The sequence below is a fragment of the Canis lupus genome, chromosome 20 (assembly GCF_003254725.2).
Source record: "Canis lupus dingo isolate Sandy chromosome 20, ASM325472v2, whole genome shotgun sequence".
Lineage (NCBI taxonomy): Eukaryota > Metazoa > Chordata > Mammalia > Carnivora > Canidae > Canis > Canis lupus.
In genome coordinates, this window is record NC_064262.1 from 56,092,745 (window position 1) to 56,109,414 (window position 16,670).

The window sequence follows — 16,670 nt, forward strand, 5'->3', positions numbered from 1 at the left end:
CTCTGCCTCCGTACGTTCTGGTGGTTGGCTGGGGAATTTAAGGACTGACTTTGAAGGAGAACAGAAAGAAACTTTGGTCAGATTTAAAATAACAGGACCGGGGATCCCTGGGTGGCTCAGCGGTTTGGCGCCTGCCTTTGGCCCAGGGTGCGATCCTGGGCTCCTGGGATCAAGTCCCACGTCGGGCTCCTGGCGGAGCCTGCTTCGCCCTCCTCCTGTGTCTCTGCCTCTCTCTCTCTCTCTCTCTATGTCTATCATGAATAAATAAATAAATCTTGGGATCCCTGGGTGGCGCAGCGGTTTAGCGCCTGCCTTTGGCCCAGGGCGCGATCCTGGAGACCCGGGATCGAATCCCACATCGGGTTCCCGGTGCATGGAGCCTGCTTCTCCCTCTGCCTGTGTCTCTGCCTCTCTCTCTCTCTGTGTATGTGACTATCATAAATAAAAAATAAAAAAAAAATAAAAAAATAAAAAAAAAAATAAGTAAATAAATCTTAAAAAAAAAAGCAATTTAAAAATAAAAAAAAAATAACAGGACCTAATGCCTTAATAGCTGTGGCCTGCTTTGGGTTCCAGTTCAGCTCAGGAAACTGAAAAATTTCTGACATCAGCCCAGCTCAAAAGAACAAACTTGCCAAAGTTTGTATTTGTTCCGCCAGCGTTGCTCAAATTGAGTAATGAATGCATGGACCCCTTTTAAGGGGAAAATATTTCTCCAGGATTCCCAACTGGAGAAACGCTGCTTTGAAAGTAAGATCCCATCTGTGAGCAGGCCACTGGACGCCCAGTTTCATCCTGATGCGGAACAGCACAGCTCACTTAGAACCTGGACATGCCGATGAGCTGCAGCACGTTTACCGTCACGTCCAGAGAGTATTCGCGTACTCTCAAAGATGCATCTGCATTTTGAGAGTCACAGGGCCCTTTGGGTTTCATCCACATCCTGATAAGCTGGCTTGTTACGGAGGGTGGCAGGAGACGGTCTTCGGGAAGTCTTCTGCACCACCCACCCCACCCAGCGCCTTGGCACGAAGCAGAGTGCAAACTAGCATTTAGGGTGAGGTCATGAAGTTGTAAAGATAAACATTTGAAGAGCTTAAACTAGAACACGAAGTACCATCCTCTGGGGTGGGCTGCGGGAGCTTGGAGCAGGGACTTCGGGGTCTTCCAGCCCTACCTGCCCTGGTCCTTCCTGGGCCACCAGTCCCTCAGGGACCCCACCTAACAACCAGCACCCACACACACACCCCTCTCCCTGCTCAAAGCGCTCCTGTGACTCCCCAGCACCCACAGAACAAAACCGCACCACCTAGTTCAGATCCCAGCTCCATATTGCCTCATCGGGGCTGGGGCCGGGGGGACTACTGTTTCTTAAACTGACTTTCCATCTCTGAGCCTCAGTTTCCCCATCTTTGCGGGCGATGGAGCATGAGGGTAACTCTCAAAGGTCAGCCCAGCCTCGAGACTTTTCAGTCTCCGACCTGGAGTCCGTCAGTCTCCCCGGTGAGCAGCCTGGACTCGAACCCACGACGTCGCAGCCTGCCCGCCTGCACGGGCCCCGAGATCTCGCGGGCGCGGCGCGCCTCCGCTTTGGCCCCGCCCCCCGAGGCCCCGCCCCCTCCCAGGCTCCGCCCCCCTCGCTGTTCCGGGTTCGCTCTGGCTCCGCCCACGGCCCCCGGGCCCCCCCCACCAAGGCGCGAGGACCCACATGGAGCTGCCCCTAATACTGCCTAAAGGGCGAGTCCTCCACCCTGGAGACGGAGGCCTGGCCGGAGGCCGTCACACGGGCCACATTTGAGGGCAGTGGAGAGGTGACGGGGCGCCGGAGTCCCGGCGGGACGGGACAGCGACACAGGTTTCCTTCCCTCGGCTCAGGCGCGGGCGGGGCAGCCTGGCGCGCGCCGCAGGGGAGGAAGGCCCCCGGCGCAGGCCCCGGATATTGTGTCAGCGCTGCCGCCGCCGTCTCAGCTGATGGGTCGGGACACACGCTCGCGCTCGCGGTCGGCTGGTCGCAGGCGCCGCAGGCAACGGAGCGGGAGTCGGAGCCGAAGTCGAAGCGGGAGCCATGGACGGCGAAGCCGCCGGCGCCGGGACGACGAAGTACGGCGCAGGCGGAGGCGGCAGAGCCGGGAGCGCAGGTGGGCTCGCTGCGCGGACGGCGCTGGGGAGCCGGGGATCCCGGAATTAGTCCGTGAGGGCTTCCTGGAGGAGGAGGCGTCCGGCTGCGGGTGTCGGTTGGGCAGCGACAGCAGAGCGAGAGGCGCCCCAGGCGTCCCGGGGGTCGGAGGGGACAGTGGGAGCGCCGCGAGCAGGCGGGGGCGGGCTGGGCGGCGCGGTCCGGCCGAGAGCCGAGAGCCGAGAGCCCACCCGGCCGTCCTTGCGCCGCGGTGAGAGGTTCGGTCGCTACTGGGAGGGAAGCACGTAGCCAGGGAGGGATTCTGAGCAAGAGAGCGACGTGGCCTGACTTACTTTGTGGAACTTTCCGCCGGTTTTCGCGTGGGAAAGGGACGGAGGAGGCTGGCAGGAGCGACAGCGGGGAGGAGGAAGGTGGTTCGGTCGTCTGGGCAACGGAGGGAGGCGGTGGGAGGCACACTCGAGAGGGATTCCTAAGTGGAGGTGACAGCTCTTGCCGCCGGAGTGGGCGCCAGACAGAAGAACTGCTGGCGACAGGTGGCAGGCCTGGGCCGACTTCTAGGACCTGGGTCTCCGCTTCTCCGAGGCCCGCAGTCCCGTCTTTTTGGAAAGGGGACGCCTGGGGCGTCTGGGTGGCTCCCTTGGTTAAGTGCTCTGCCTCCGGCTCAGGTCGCGATGGCCGGGTCCTGGGATGGAGCCTCACACCCCCTCCCTCTGCTCGTGCTCACTTTCTCTGCCAAATGAATAAATACGAGCTTTAAAAAGCGGGTTCGGGGGGAATGGGACACCTCTCCGCTCTCCAGGCTTGGCTTCAGGCTGCTCCTGCACAAAGGGACCCGACGGTGCCGGGGACTGACTTCCCGATCTCGGTCCCAGTGCTGACTAACCGCCTGCCTGGCTGTGACCGTCGGGCCAGTCCCTGCCCCAGTGTGGCCCACGTGTGCTCCTCTCCGTACCGAAGATGTCCATGGGGCCTCTCCCAGCACGCCTTGTCTCCCGTCCCTCCGGCCTGTTCACACCGTAGTAGCCGCAGTGGCTGTAGTCAGAAGTGGCTGATGGCCCTCTAGCTTCGAGAAAGTTTTTCTTTTCTGAGGCTCCTAAGATCATTGCAACCGCAGGCTGCCGAGAAGTTATAAGAAGCAGAACGGAAGTAGCGCAGACAGGGTTTAAAGCAGGGTGTGCAGCCTGCCGCTTGTGAAGCGAGAATGGTTTATACATGTCTTTTTAAAGATTTTCTTCATTTATTAGAGAGCGCGTAGGTACGTGCATGAGCAGGGGGGAGTGGAGGAGGGAGAAGCAGACTCCCCGCTGAGCAGGGAGCCCAACACGGAGCTTGATCCCAGGACCCCAGGATCATGACCTGAAGCGAAGGCAGACATTTAACCGACGGAGCCACCCAGGTGCCCTTGGTTTTTACGTTTTTAAATGGTGAGGGGGGGAAAAGAAAAGTATTTCATGAGACGTGAAAATTTTATGGGGTACTTGAATGCGTCCAAGTTTTGGGGTGCAGAAGTAAAAACTTACTGGGACCCACCCATGCCCATTAGTTCCTGTCTGTCCGAGCTACTATTTCCCTACACCAGCAGAGCAGCAGACTGTGTCCTCGACCATCTGGCCATTTACAGAGAGAGTTTGCTGGCTCTGGTGTGAGCCCCTGGGGTTGGTGTTTCCTGCACTGGTTCACGGACAGCAGTCAGTCTTCTGTGCATCTCTCATATTTGCTGTTTCCTGGTATTCGAGTTACTCAGGAGAATCAGCCATCCTGGATACCGAGTTCAAGTTGGGTTGTTTATGAAAATCTGATCAAGGGGGAATTCCTGGGTGGCTCAGCAGTTTACCACCTGCCTTCGGCCCAGGGCATGACCCCGGGGTCCTGGGATCGCGTCCCACATCGGGCTCCCTGCATGGAGCCTGCTTCTCCTTCTGCCCCCCACTTTCTGTGTCTTTCATTAATAAATAAGTAAAATCTTTAAAAAAAAAAATCTGATCAAGTGTGTAGTTTGCCTACAGGGACTCTAAAATAATTGGTTCCCATGGCATAGATTTTTTTTTTGTGAGCTTAACAAGTGGAGCGTTTAACAAAATGAAGAGACACGGTTGTTCCTCTGCACACTCAAAGGCCCCTGACCATTAAGGAGCCTATCCCTGCAGTAGGGCTCGTGCATTCCATTTCGTGTCCACAGTATTCTTTGCCTGGTGCTTGGGTCCTGCCAGTCTTACTCCAGTTCACTCTGGCCCATCCTATGAGACCTGTTGAGCCACCACTTCTCCTGTAAGCTCCCTCTTGTTACCTCGGACAGATCAGATCCTCTGTGTCCTATACTTACAGCTCCTGTACCATCCAGGCCACAGCCCGCCTCCCTGTCCTCACTCCCTCCCTTTACTCCCCTTTGTTCACGTTGCTCCAGCCACACAGGCTTCCTGCTGCTTTTTGAACATGCCAAGTAAATTTCTGCCGCAGGGCCTTTGCTCCTGCTGTACCCTCTTCATGGATGACTCTCTCCCTGTGGCATCTTCCCCCACTTTCTCCAGAGTTGCCTCCTCAGATCTCTATCTCCTAATGCCTAGTCACTCTTCTTTGCGACTTCTAGCACTGTCTAGTGTCATGTGGCGTGTTTGTTGATGGGAGCCTTCCAAAGGGTGCGACCTTTGGTCGGTATCACTGCTGGTCACGGCCGTGTCCCCAGGACCTAGAACAGCGCCTGGCACAGTAGGTGCTCGGTAAACATCTGTCAAACAAGAGACTGACCAGCAGGCAGTGAGCGCACCTCTGTGGATTCCCTCCACAGGTCAGATTCGGAGGAAGAAAGGTGGCAGCGACGAAGGAGGCCGAGCCCAAGCCCACTGCCACCACGATGGCGCTCACAGGACCGGTCCTCTCAGTCCGACTCGGATGAGGAACGGCAGGAGCAGCAGCGGCGCCGATGGGCCCGCCGGCGACGGACACATTCTTGGTCCCCGGGCTCCTCGGCATCCAGCTCGGCCTCCCCAGACCGCTCCCAGAGCCCTCGGGAGGCGGCGGCAGCCCTGAGCCAGCAGCAGAGCTTGCAGGAGCGGCTGCGGCTGCGGGAGGAGCGGAAGCAGCAGGAGGAGCTCATGAAGGCCTTCGAGACTCCCGAGGAGAAACGGGCCCGGCGGCTGGCCAAGAAGGAGGCCAAGGAGAGGAAGAAGCGGGAGAAGATGGGCTGGGGGGAGGAGTACATGGGCTACACCAACACCGACAACCCCTTCGGCGACAACAATCTCCTGGGCACCTTCATCTGGAACAAGGTGAGCCTCTTCCCGCCCTCGGCACGTGGCGCATCCTTTGCAGGTTCTTCCTTCCTTTCTCGTGGGTTTGCTTCATATGCCTTTTACGGTTTCTGTTTCAAGAGACGTGGTTTAGCACACGCAGCACGTGTTCCCAGGTGGTACTTTGCCGTTAAGAGTGTATTTTATCCGTGCGCACGCGCCCTGGTTTCTGCCAGCTTTTACTGAGTCAATTTTCTTGCCGTGTAAAATTCCAAAGGCTTTCCCCAAGACACCAGGCTAATCTCAGACGTGACCGGGAGCAGGTTCTCTGCGTCGGGTGCCCAAGATGGGATTCCAGTTACAGATGCTCAGTCGTCTTGTGGACGTCTCATTGTCGAGATGAAAGTCACATGCGGATCACTCACCCGTCAGTCCCGGCCTTGCGCACAGGACTTAAAGCCACAGGTTTTCTCTCCTAGTTCGGAAGTCGGCTCATGGCTGCTTTCCCCAACCTCTGTCATCACGGTCACGTGGCCATCTTGTGTCTTCGTATAAGGACACTGGTCATTGGTTTAGAGCCCAGCCTAACTCCACGTGACTTGGTCTTATTTCACTACATCTGGGGTCCCTCCTCTCTGCACGTTAGTGTATGTCCCACCCGTGCAGGAGGCTGCTCTGAACACTACCCTGTTTCCATGTAAGGTCCCCTTCACAGGTTCTGGGCTTGGGAAGTGGATGCGTCTTTCTGGAGGGTGCAGTTAACCCTCACACGGCACCCATCTATGGTGGGATAGGGGGGTGGGGGACCCCTGAGGTGGCACAGTCGGATGCCATGATGTCTGCCACTCACCATGTGCACTCCAGGCCTTTGTCTAGAACACACTGAGTCCACGCCACCGTGGGCCCTGCTCCTCGCCGCACCTCTGCCTGGAGCACTTCCTACCTCTTTCTGTGGCTGCTGCTTTCTTGTTCCTTCAGATCGCAGCTGACCTGGTCCCTGTTCGGGGCCCGCTTGTTGGCCCCCTTGGTCCCACAGGTCCTAGTGCTGCCTCTCCCCTCCTAGCACTTCACTCATGAACCTGTGCCACTCAACTGCTGGCACTGGGGACCGTGCAGGCCCAGCATGCATCCGTGAGCTGCAGAGACAGACGCCTGTGGAGCTGGCCATCTGGGGGAGACTGTAAATAAGTAGATTAGCAAAGCACAGAGGAGAGAAGGCAGGCAGGTGTTGGGGTGCTCTGGCTGTGGTTAGAATAAGCAGGTCCAGAAAGGTCTCGTTGCAAAGCAGACATCTAAACGCGGGTTCTGATTGATAACGTGCGTGCGATTCCTGCCAGACTGTGAGCCCCACCGGGCAAGCTCTGTCCCCAGAGCCTGGTGCACGCTCGACCCTGGGTAGGTGTGGAATGAATGAGTTCGGGGTGGGGTGGTGTGCACACACATGTGCTCAGGCATTTCCCCAACGGTCTTTCTTGGGCCCCATGCTGGCTTAGGGGGATTTGTCCCACAAGAGGCCTTCATTGGCCCCTCCGGTGATCAGCACGTTGGGGTCGACCCCAGCTCAGCCTCTGAGGCCGCTCTAGACAGGCCAACAGTTTGGGCAGCATCATGCGTTTTGTCTCCTTGTCCCAGGACCGCTGGCTGGCAGCATGGGCAGTCACCATGTTAATCGTTGACACACACTCCATGCTGGGTGTTGTTCACAGTGCTCTCTGCGTGTTGGCTCTCCCTGACTTGGCCTTGTCGGCTCCAGGTCACTGAGTTGGTGGCCCACGGTCTCTATGCTCCTGAACGGCAGAGCCGTGATTGGAACCAGGGCTGCCCAGCTCCTCAGTTGCTGTTCTTTGTGGCCACAGAGGTGACAAGTATGGTCGCTGCTAATAGGTGTGGCGGCTGGGGAGGCCAAGGAGCAGCACGGGCGTCGCCGGGTGGTCCCTCACTGAGCTCCGTGTCCTGCTGCGGGCATATTTTCCTGGGCACTGGGGGCCTCCTTGACAGCCCTCGGAGCCAGGGGAGTGCATGTCAGTAAGTGTGGGCTTAGCGCCCGGCTCAGGCAGTAATCATGGGGGGGATGTCAGGGTCGAGGGGTCTCCAGCCCCTGTGCCCCAAGCACCCTCCATTGGGTGAGGGGGCAGATAGGAAAGAAGCATTGACCATGTTGCATGGCACCCCAGGGGTCTGTGAGCCCGGGGACTGCTGTTCCTCTCATAGCGAGCCCGGCAAGTGTGCTCTCTGAGTCCTTCCATCGATGTCCTGCCTCTGCCCACATGCAGTGGGCCTCTGACCTGCTGGGGGCTTAAACGGACCTGGCACAGCTAGGCTCCTGTGTAAACCAGGGCAGTGGGGCTCATGTTGAGGTGCTTCTGAGAGAGACCTCCGAGAGTCCCTGGGGCAGGCGGCTGCCTCCCCTCTGCACGTTAGTGTATGTCCCACCCGTGCAGGAGGCTGCTCTGAGCATTGCATTCGGCCGTGTTGGGTCTAGGAGCACTGAGGGGGCCGCATCTTCAGTGGGACTCAGGGAGGTGTGGCCGTGGACAGGTCACTTCTCTGGGCCTCACCTGCAGAGACGCTACTCAGCCAGGTGGATCTCGATCTGGGTCTCACAGAGGAGGGCATGGAAGATCCTTGGCGGGTGGTGCCTGGGACGGAGGCGTCTCTGCTCAGTGGGCGTGTGCTTGGCCCTTCCAGGCCCTGGAAAAGAAGGGGATCAGCCACCTGGAGGAGAAGGAGCTGAAGGAGCGCAACAAGAGAATCCAGGAGGATAATCGTCTAGAGCTGCAGAAGGTGGGGTTGCCCTGGGCCTGCCTACGCGGGTCAGGAGGCCTTCCCTTGTGAGGGCCTAAACGCTGGCTGACTCTGGCTTAAGTCAAGGGAGACCTGACTGGCTTATGCAGTAAGTCCAGGGGAGGTTGGCTTCAGGCACAGCTGGATCAAGGGGTTCAGGCCGTGTCTCAGCACACTGTCTCCCTCCATCTCTCGGTTTTGATGGGCTCTGGGCTTTACTCTCAGAAACTTCCTTCAGTTAAAGGTCTGAAATGGTCCTGGCTGTTGCAGGCTGCTGTGTTTCCAGCAGAAAGAATGTGCGTCTGCCCTAGTGTCTGTCTGAAGCAGGCTTTCCTGACTAGTCCACACCCGGGCTGGTGGGCTGGGGCCAGGCCTGGGATAGAGTCCCACCCCTGACCTCAGGGTCCCCCATGGCCTTAGAGAGTACGTCCTCCCCGTGCACCCCCAGGTGAAGCAGCTGCGACTGGAGCGGGAGCGGGAGAAGGCCATGCGGGAGCAGGAGCTGGAGATGCTGCAGCGGGAGAAGGAGGCAGAGCACTTCAAGACGTGGGAGGAGCAGGAGGACAACTTCCACCTCCAGCAGGCCAAGCTGCGGTACGTGGGCAGGCCTGCACGGTGCTGCCTCCACCTCCCTCTGCCCACAGCCTCTTTCTGGGCCCAAACGCACAGAGCCCTGTCTGCCCCAGGGCCTTTGTATATGCTGTTTGCACTGCTTGGAGCCTTCTGCCCTGGCTGGTTCCCCTTGCCCTTCAGGTTTCCACCCATCGCCGCCTCAGGGGGTCCCTCCCTCACCCCCTTTCTGGTGCCAACCCCTGCTGTGTGTGCCGCTTCCTGTTCACTTCCTTCCCTGAGCCTGTCACTGACGAGTCCCCTTGTCTCCCCCATTGAGTCACATGCCAAGGAGACATCTGCGTGATCTTCGCTCCATGTAGTGGTGCCACAGGAGCTGAGCAGAGTGCTAGACCCCAAGCCAGAGTGGTCACCCCTCTCTACTCCAGCCCACAGCCTGGTCCACAGACAAGGACTGTGAGGCTCTAGGGCTCACGAGCACCCCAGGCCCGGTGTGTGTGCGCCAGGAACCCACTCCTGGCCCCTCTGTCCTGAGGCCTGCTGGCCATGCCAGCCCCAGGGGCTCAGACCTACCTGGTTCTGACTCCTGTCCCCATGGGTACAGCAGTGAGGCTTCGGATCTTCCACCCCAGCAGCCCACCCCAGGTAGTGGGCTCCTCCCTGCCCTGCTCCACTCCCACCTGCTGCTCCTCAGATGCCACGCTTACTTACGTCTTCCAACTCCCTTGCTCCTGTGCCTGGCACCCCCCCTTCCCGAAGACTTCTGTGACCACCAGCCCCTCCAGGCCAGGCTCTCCCCCTGGCACCCCTCCAGAGTAGGGTCTTCAGGAGGGGCAGCGGGGGTCATGATGTCCTGGGCTCTGACACCACTTCCCTGCTCCTTGGCAGCTCCAAGATCCGCATCCGGGACGGGCGGGCCAAGCCCATTGACCTGCTGGCCAAGTACATCAGCGCCGAGGACGATGACCTGGCTGTGGAGATGCACGAGCCATACACCTTCCTCAACGGCCTCACCGTAGCGGATATGGAGGACCTGCTGGAGGACATCCAGGTACTGCCCGGCCCTGCCCCTTGCACCCGGGCCCTTGGGATAGCCCTCCGCCAACTCGCCCCTCTGCACGTCCACCTCCAGGTGTACATGGAGCTGGAGCAGGGCAAGAACGCAGACTTCTGGCGGGACATGACCACCATCACAGAGGATGAGATCGCCAAGCTGCGCAAGCTGGAAGCGTCGGGCAAGGGCCCAGGTAACCCAGCACGGGCGCCAGAGTCACCAGAAAGCGCCCGGTGTGCTCTGAGGGACACATAACTGGATCTGCCTTCGTCTGGGTGGCTCCCCAGGGAACCTTGGCCTCGCTGCTGCTTCAGTTTCCCCACATGGGGTCTCCATGTCCCTCTCGAGGCCTCTCCGGGAGCCACCAGGGGGCAGCAGCAGGTGCTCCTGACGCTGACTGGGTGGGGGCTCAGAGCCCCCAGCGCACCCACCGGCCTCCTTGAAACACTCAGCCGCTCAGCTTCCCTGGGAGTGGTGCCAGCAGGGGCCTGTTTGTTTGGGTTTCAAGTTTTTGCCAGAGGCTTGGTGTGTTTGAACCAGAGTGGGACTCGGCTCCGCTTGTCTGGGAACCCCCTGGAGCCCTAGTCTGTTCAACCTGGTGATCTTTCCGTGTGCGTTCTTGCCCTGGAGGTGGCCACACACTCATGACCTCTGGGGCATGACTCTGGAGCTCAGCACCACAGACGCTGGACCCCGACCCACTCGGTGTCAGAAACACTCCGTCCTGACAGCCACAGAGCTCCCTAAACATAACCTGGTGTCCCCTGGAGGCAGGATTGTCCAGGGTGAGAACCGCTGTTCTAGAAGCTTATAACCAACACGGCATTCCACCCCTCGAGCCGCCCCTCAAACCACGCCTGGCTCCTCTGCGCTTATCCTGGGCACGTCCTCTGCTGCTATTTCTCAGGCGTGGTGGCCTCCCCTCCCCCACGCCTGTGTTGCTCAGACAGGGCTGGGGCTGGTTTCCTCTGCTTAGGAGAAGGAGGCACGTCTTTCCTTGTCTTTGTAACTGGTGCTTTGTTTTCTTGCGTCCCCTCCGCACGTCCTGTAGTAACTTCAGGAGAAGGAAAAGGAAATACTTTGCTGTTGGAGATGCTTGAGGAGGCATTTCCTTCGGTGGCAGCGGGGCTGGGTATAGAACTCTGGACCAAAGGGCACTGACTGGGCAGGTGTGGCCCTGAGTGCCGATCCAGGCCACCAGGCCACTCAGTGACCTGGGCCAGTCGGCTGCTCCTGGGAGCCTGGTTGTCCTTTTTGTCCCCCAGGGATGATAAGACATGTTTGGGAGCATCACGGGAGGAGAAACGAGTAGGTGGTTGTCACGTACCAGAAGCTGCACTGACCAGTGTCACCGAGGGTCGTGGCATTCAGGCTCACCACTGGCCTTTGCCTCCCTCACCCCCCACCTCCTGGGGTTCCCTTCACTTGCCCATGTTGGAGCCCCACTGTGACCCCCCACATCATCATTTTTGGCACTTTGCTCCCTCATCTTAGTGGGACGCATCCTCCAGTAATTTCTGGCGAGAATCAGGAAGTTCTGGGACGTCATGCACGTCCGGCTGGGGAAGAGTGGGGGCCGGCCCGCCCTGTGCCCCTGCGCACAGCTGCCCTGCGCCCAGTCCCCGCCCGCTCTCCCCCCTCACCTGAGCCATCCTCTGAGGTGAGCTTTGCTTTTCCGTTTCTCCCTTCGGCCTCATTTCCAAGCAGTCTCAGTTCCATCGTTCCTTGAGTCAAGCGCCACACGTTGTCTTTACAAGTTCAGTTGGGCTTCTCTTGTTCTCACGTTGGTAGCTGTGCGGTAGAAAGTGGGTGACCGCGACGGGTCCCCCACTACCGTTCCCTGTGGGTTCTCCCCGTGTGCTGCCCGCAGAGTGCTCCAGTCAGCAGGGCACAGCCACTCGGGCGCCCGCCTCCAGCCAGCCGGGCCGTGTAGCTGGGTGTTAGGGGGCATCTGGACCTGGGACCCGACTTTAACCCATGACAAGGTGGAGCTTGGCTCGTGTGGGGCTGTGCCGGCGGACGCAGTCTGTGTGTGGTGTGAGTTCTGTGTGAGCGAGCGCGGGATGTGGCCCCAGGGGCGGCTGGGAGCTGTCTCTGAATTCACTTCTGATCCTGTAACGTTTCTGTGCCCGTCGCAGACTCAGCCGGTCAGACTAGGGTACCTGGGGCGCCCAGCTGTGTGCAGAGGGGCCGAGTCTCTGCTTCCCGGGTCCTGCGCTGGTTGGCTAGAGGAGCGTGCTTCCTTCGTGCCCCTCTCTGACCGGCTACGACTCCGTCCAGCGGGAGGGTAGCAGAAGCCAGGTCTTGAGCAGGGACCACGTTCTGCTCATGTCCCTCTGCACCCAGCAGCAGCTGCACCCTAACTCCTGAGGGCCAGCACGGCTCCGCAGAGAAGCCCCACAAGGCCCCTGCCCCGGGGAAGCCACAAATCGGGCATCCGGGCCAAGGGGAGCGATCTGGGAGGCAAACGGATAGGGAAGGTCACATTGCTGGAGGAAAGGCCCTGCGACAGGGTGTGGTGTCTGTGCTGAGCAACGGAGGAGGCGGGTGTGCCAGAGCGGGTGGGGCCTGCAGCACCCAGCACCGCCCTCCGGGGCCCCCAGCTAACACGGATGCAGGACCGTGGTGGGGGGTGGTGAGCATGCTCCCCTCCGGGCAGCGCCAGGATTTCTTGCAAAGCCTGGGAGATGAGCAGCTCTCCTTCCTGGGGAACGGGGAGACCCAGAAGCGGCAAGCCCCCTACCCAGGATCACACGGCCGAGAGCGGGAGCAGGATCTGAGCTCCCGAGAGTTGGGCTGTCAGGCGATCCCTCCTTGTTCTTCAGATGTTTTTCGGGGTGACAGGCCAGACATGCCAGGCTGAGGTGCTCGGACGTGGCCCGGGGGTCAGGCCTGCTGAAGGACCTGCCCGGCTCCCCAGGCCCACAGAGTCCGAACCATCCCAGCCAGGGTCTGTGGCCTGGTGTCCACTTCATGTGTTAGCAGGATCCAGCCAGAGGCGGGGAGGAGGACCCCAGGAGCAGGGGAGGAGGGGGGAAGGCAGAGGGAAAGCTCAGACCCCGGCCCGTGCTGAGCGTCCCGTCCCCTTCAGGAGAGCGGCGAGAGGGGGTCAATGCCTCGGTCAGCTCTGACGTGCAGTCGGTCTTCAAGGGGAAGACGTACAGCCAGCTGCAGGTCATCTTCCAGGGCATCGAGGGCAAAATCCGGGCAGGGGGCCCCAACCTGGACATGGGCTACTGGGAGAGCCTCCTGCAGCAGCTCCGTGCCCACATGGCGCGCGCCAGGTCAGTGCTGCCCCCAGCCTCTGTGGGGCCCAGGAGCCGGCCCCGGGGAGCGTCCGCTCACTGTCCCAGTTGGAAGGCTGTGCCCCTGGGGTCGGGGGTCAGGGTCCGGGGCGGCGGGCAGGGCCTCTGCGGGCCTGGCCTCCAGCCGCACCTGGCCTTCGTCTCGCCCGGGTCAGCGGGCATCTCGGCGGGCCCGGAGGCCGCCTGTCCCCCGTCTCCCGCCCACCCCACACCCTCTGTGTACAAATTCTCAGCATGTTTGGCCGCGCCGCATAAACACAGCGCCTGGCTGTCGCTAACTGCAGAGCTGCCTCTGAGTTCACTCGTCCCCTGCTGGCGTCTTGCGCCCTGTCCCGCCCGGCTCGGTGGCTGACATGGCGCATGAATCCCTTGAACGGGGACCTGCCCTTGCCAACCGCAGAATGCTGCTCCCGGCAGGGTCGTCACTCTGAGTCCCGGCCCCTGGCCCAGAGGTCCCCGCCCCCTGCAGCACTCCCACCCTGGCAGGCTCCCCCCGCCCCCCCGCCCCTCTCCCCTCCACAGCCTGAAGCCTCAGGGCTTGGGCAGGGACCCCTTGGTGCCCTCCCAGGCTCCAGGCCCTCACCATCAAAGGGGGTCGGAAGAAAGGCCGTGGGGGAGGAGAGGGGCCCCTGTGCGGCCAGTGTCGGGGTGACCGGCAGCCTGCGTTCCAGGCTCCGAGAGCGCCACCAGGACGTGCTGCGTCAGAAGCTCTACAAGCTGAAGCAGGAGCAGGGCGTGGAGAGCGAGCCTCTGTTTCCCATCCTCAAGCAGGAGCCCCCGTCCCCTGGCCACAGGTAGGCCACCCCGTGGCCCCCATCCCACCCCTCAGCCAAGGACCTCTTGTGGGTCCCCGGGCAGCACCTTGCTCCTTGCTGCCTGGCCCAGCCCAGCCTCCTCCCTTGTGCAGCCTGGAGCCTGAGGACCCGGCACCGACCCCGCCAGGACCCTCCTCGGAAGGCGGCTCTGCGGAGCCTGAGGCGGAAGGGGCGGCACCCGTGGAGGGTGAGGCGGACGGGGAGGCCGTGCTCATGGAGGAGGACCTGATCCAGCAGAGCCTGGATGACTACGACGCCGGCAAGTACAGCCCCCGGCTGCTTACAGCGCACGAGCTGCCACTGGACGCCCACGTGCTGGAGCCCGACGAGGACCTGCAGCGCCTGCAGCTGTCCCGCCAGCAGCTCCAGGTCACAGGTACAGGGGCGTGGGGACCTGCCCGGGGCTCACGTGCAGGGCTTTCACCAGCAGGCTCTCTGGCCGCGCTCCTGGCCACAGGCTCTTCGGTGCCCACCCAGGAGGACGCGTGGAGATGACCCAGACCGGGCGTCGGGGGCAGGGGGCAGCGAGGGGGGGGCTTTCTGTGCACCTCTCGGTGGAGCCGGGGCCCAGGGCTGCCGCATCCCCGCCAACACGCACCCCTGCCCGCAGGCGACGCCAGCGAGAGTGCGGAGGACATCTTCTTCCGGCGGGCCAAGGAGGGCATGGGCCAGGACGAGGCGCAGTTCAGCGTGGAGATGCCGCTGACGGGCAAGGCCTACCTGTGGGCCGACAAGTACCGGCCCCGCAAGCCGCGCTTCTTCAACCGCGTGCACACGGGCTTCGAGTGGAACAAGTACAACCAGACGCACTACGACTTCGATAACCCGCCGCCCAAGATCGTGCAGGGCTACAAGTTCAACATCTTCTACCCCGACCTCATCGACAAGCGCTCCACGCCCGAGTACTTCCTGGAGGCGTGCCCCGACAACAAGGACTTCGCCACGCTGCGCTTCCACGCTGGGCCGCCCTACGAGGACATCGCCTTCAAGATCGTCAACCGCGAGTGGGAGTACTCCCACCGGCACGGCTTCCGCTGCCAGTTCGCCAACGGCATCTTCCAGCTCTGGTTCCACTTCAAGCGCTACCGCTACCGGCGGTGACGGCAGGGGCCTTCCTCCCACACCATCTGCTGCCCCCCTCGGGGTCTGGTGGAGCCAGCAGCCTCCCCGGGCCGGGCGAGGGGCCCCGGGAGCTCAGGCTGGGCCTGCCGCTCCACCAGACTCAATTTCCCCAGTGGGAAGGGGGTGCAGGGGGGCTCACCACAGAGCCTGCTGGGGACAGTCAGTGCAACAGGGTGCGGAACAGGGAGCGGCGCTCTCGAGGGGCAGGAAACCAAGTCCAGGGCGGCTGCAGGACTCACACCCCTGGCCCCTTCCCTGGCTGGCCTGGCTGGGCCTGCAGCACAGGGATGTGGGCCCCCGCCGGGCACGGTCCAGGAGAGCCTGCTGAGGGGCGCCTGAGCTCTGGCTCCCCAGGTGGCCCCAGTGCTGGTGTGGGCCAGTGCCCCCCGGGTGGGCGAGGAAGACCCATCACCATCTGCCGTCGGGTCCAGGAGCCCGGGGGCGGGGGGGGGCTGAGATGTTCTGTGGCTGCAGGAGCCTGGTCTCTGTGTGCGGCTGTGGCACGCCATCTGGCCTGGGGGCCCCCCATGTTGGGACAGCTATGTCCCTGGAGAGCACCTCCCAGCCGGCTCAAAACTGGCCTCGGCGTCCGTGTGTGGCCTGAGCCCAGCGGGGCTGACAGGTGCAGTCACCACCCGGTCACACGCTGCCCCAGAAACGTTTCTTCTGACATTTGGTTCCAGAGACGGTTCCTTCTGGCCTTAAGGGGGATGACCCCCACCCCACCAAGGGCCACCTGCGGGCTCCCCCAACGGCCCCACCCACACGCCCTGTTCTGTCTGGAAATGTTTTAGGTGGTTTCTCTACGAAGACTTTTTTTAGGTGGGGGAAAGATCTTATTTTCATTTAATTGGTCGACTCATGAAGTTGCATGTTTTTTTAATAAACACTTTATTTTAGAATACTTCCAGACTGTCAGAAATGCTGCAGAGTGCCCCGCCCTGCCCTGCCGCCATGTCCTTACCATCTCCCGTGAGCCCAGCACACACGTCCCAGCCAGGGCTCGGGCAAGACGACCTTTTACAAAGCTGCAGAGCACTTCAGAGGCGGCGGCCCCTCGGGAACCTCCCGCTCCAGGTTTCCCGTCTCTGCCCGCCCGGCCTCACCTCCCAGTGCCTCACCTCCCAGTGCGTCTGACCGGCTGGAACCTGGGTGGGGAGGGTGCTCTGGTCAGCACCCCCCAGGGTGCACAGCCTAGACTGTTCCAGGGCCACGGGTGGCCCCCAAGCCCACCGTACGCTCCCAGGAGCGCCTGGCACAGCTCACATGTGCCCACCGCAGCTGGGGGCAGCACGAAGGGGCCCCCTCACAACCCCCGACAGACATCGCTAATCAGTGGCGCCTGCTGGAGCGATCTTCCACTGTCCCGCATGTCCCAGCAGTTGGCACCAGTGCATCCCGGATCTGCTCCCCTGTCCGGGTGCACGCAGGCCCCTGGGCGTGAGCCTGAGTCTGGGGCTCGCCCGTGGGTCGCAGGCTGGGTCCACTGCTGCCTGTGGTCCCAGCGCGGGCTGTGTGCATCCAGGCACCGCACAGCGGCTCACGGAGAGAGGCCACGTGTGTGAGCCGGGGTTGGAGTCTCCGGCTGGGAGGATCCCACCTCCCAACCGCGCCCCAGCCTGTGTCCACCTGCTCCCCCACGGGGTGCGGACCCCA

General features: G+C 61.5%; 1 protein-coding gene across 1 annotated transcript; it reads left to right on the top strand.

Moving 5' to 3' along the window:
* Nucleotides 1–1,924: 1,924 nt before the first annotated feature.
* On the top strand, nt 1,925–15,918 carry CACTIN (cactin, spliceosome C complex subunit). The gene is made up of 10 exons (XM_025456935.3): nt 1,925–2,138; nt 4,923–5,403; nt 8,053–8,148; nt 8,597–8,742; nt 9,607–9,769; nt 9,851–9,965; nt 12,864–13,056; nt 13,749–13,871; nt 13,985–14,268; nt 14,503–15,918. Exons 1-10 carry the CDS (start codon nt 1,972–1,974, stop codon nt 14,991–14,993), a joined length of 2,259 nt encoding a protein of 752 aa, XP_025312720.1. The 5' UTR covers nt 1,925–1,971; the 3' UTR covers nt 14,994–15,918.
* Nucleotides 15,919–16,670: the final 752 nt, after the last annotated feature.

Coding starts and splice junctions, on each gene's coding strand:
- CACTIN (XM_025456935.3), top strand. CDS start 1,972: ATGGGTCGGGACACACGCTCGCGCTCGCGGTCGGCTGGTCGCAGGCGC. Junction 9,770..9,850: donor ACCTGCTGGAGGACATCCAG/GTACTGCCCGGC, acceptor GTCCACCTCCAG/GTGTACATGGAGCTGGAGCA. Junction 9,966..12,863: donor AGCGTCGGGCAAGGGCCCAG/GTAACCCAGCAC, acceptor CGTCCCCTTCAG/GAGAGCGGCGAGAGGGGGTC.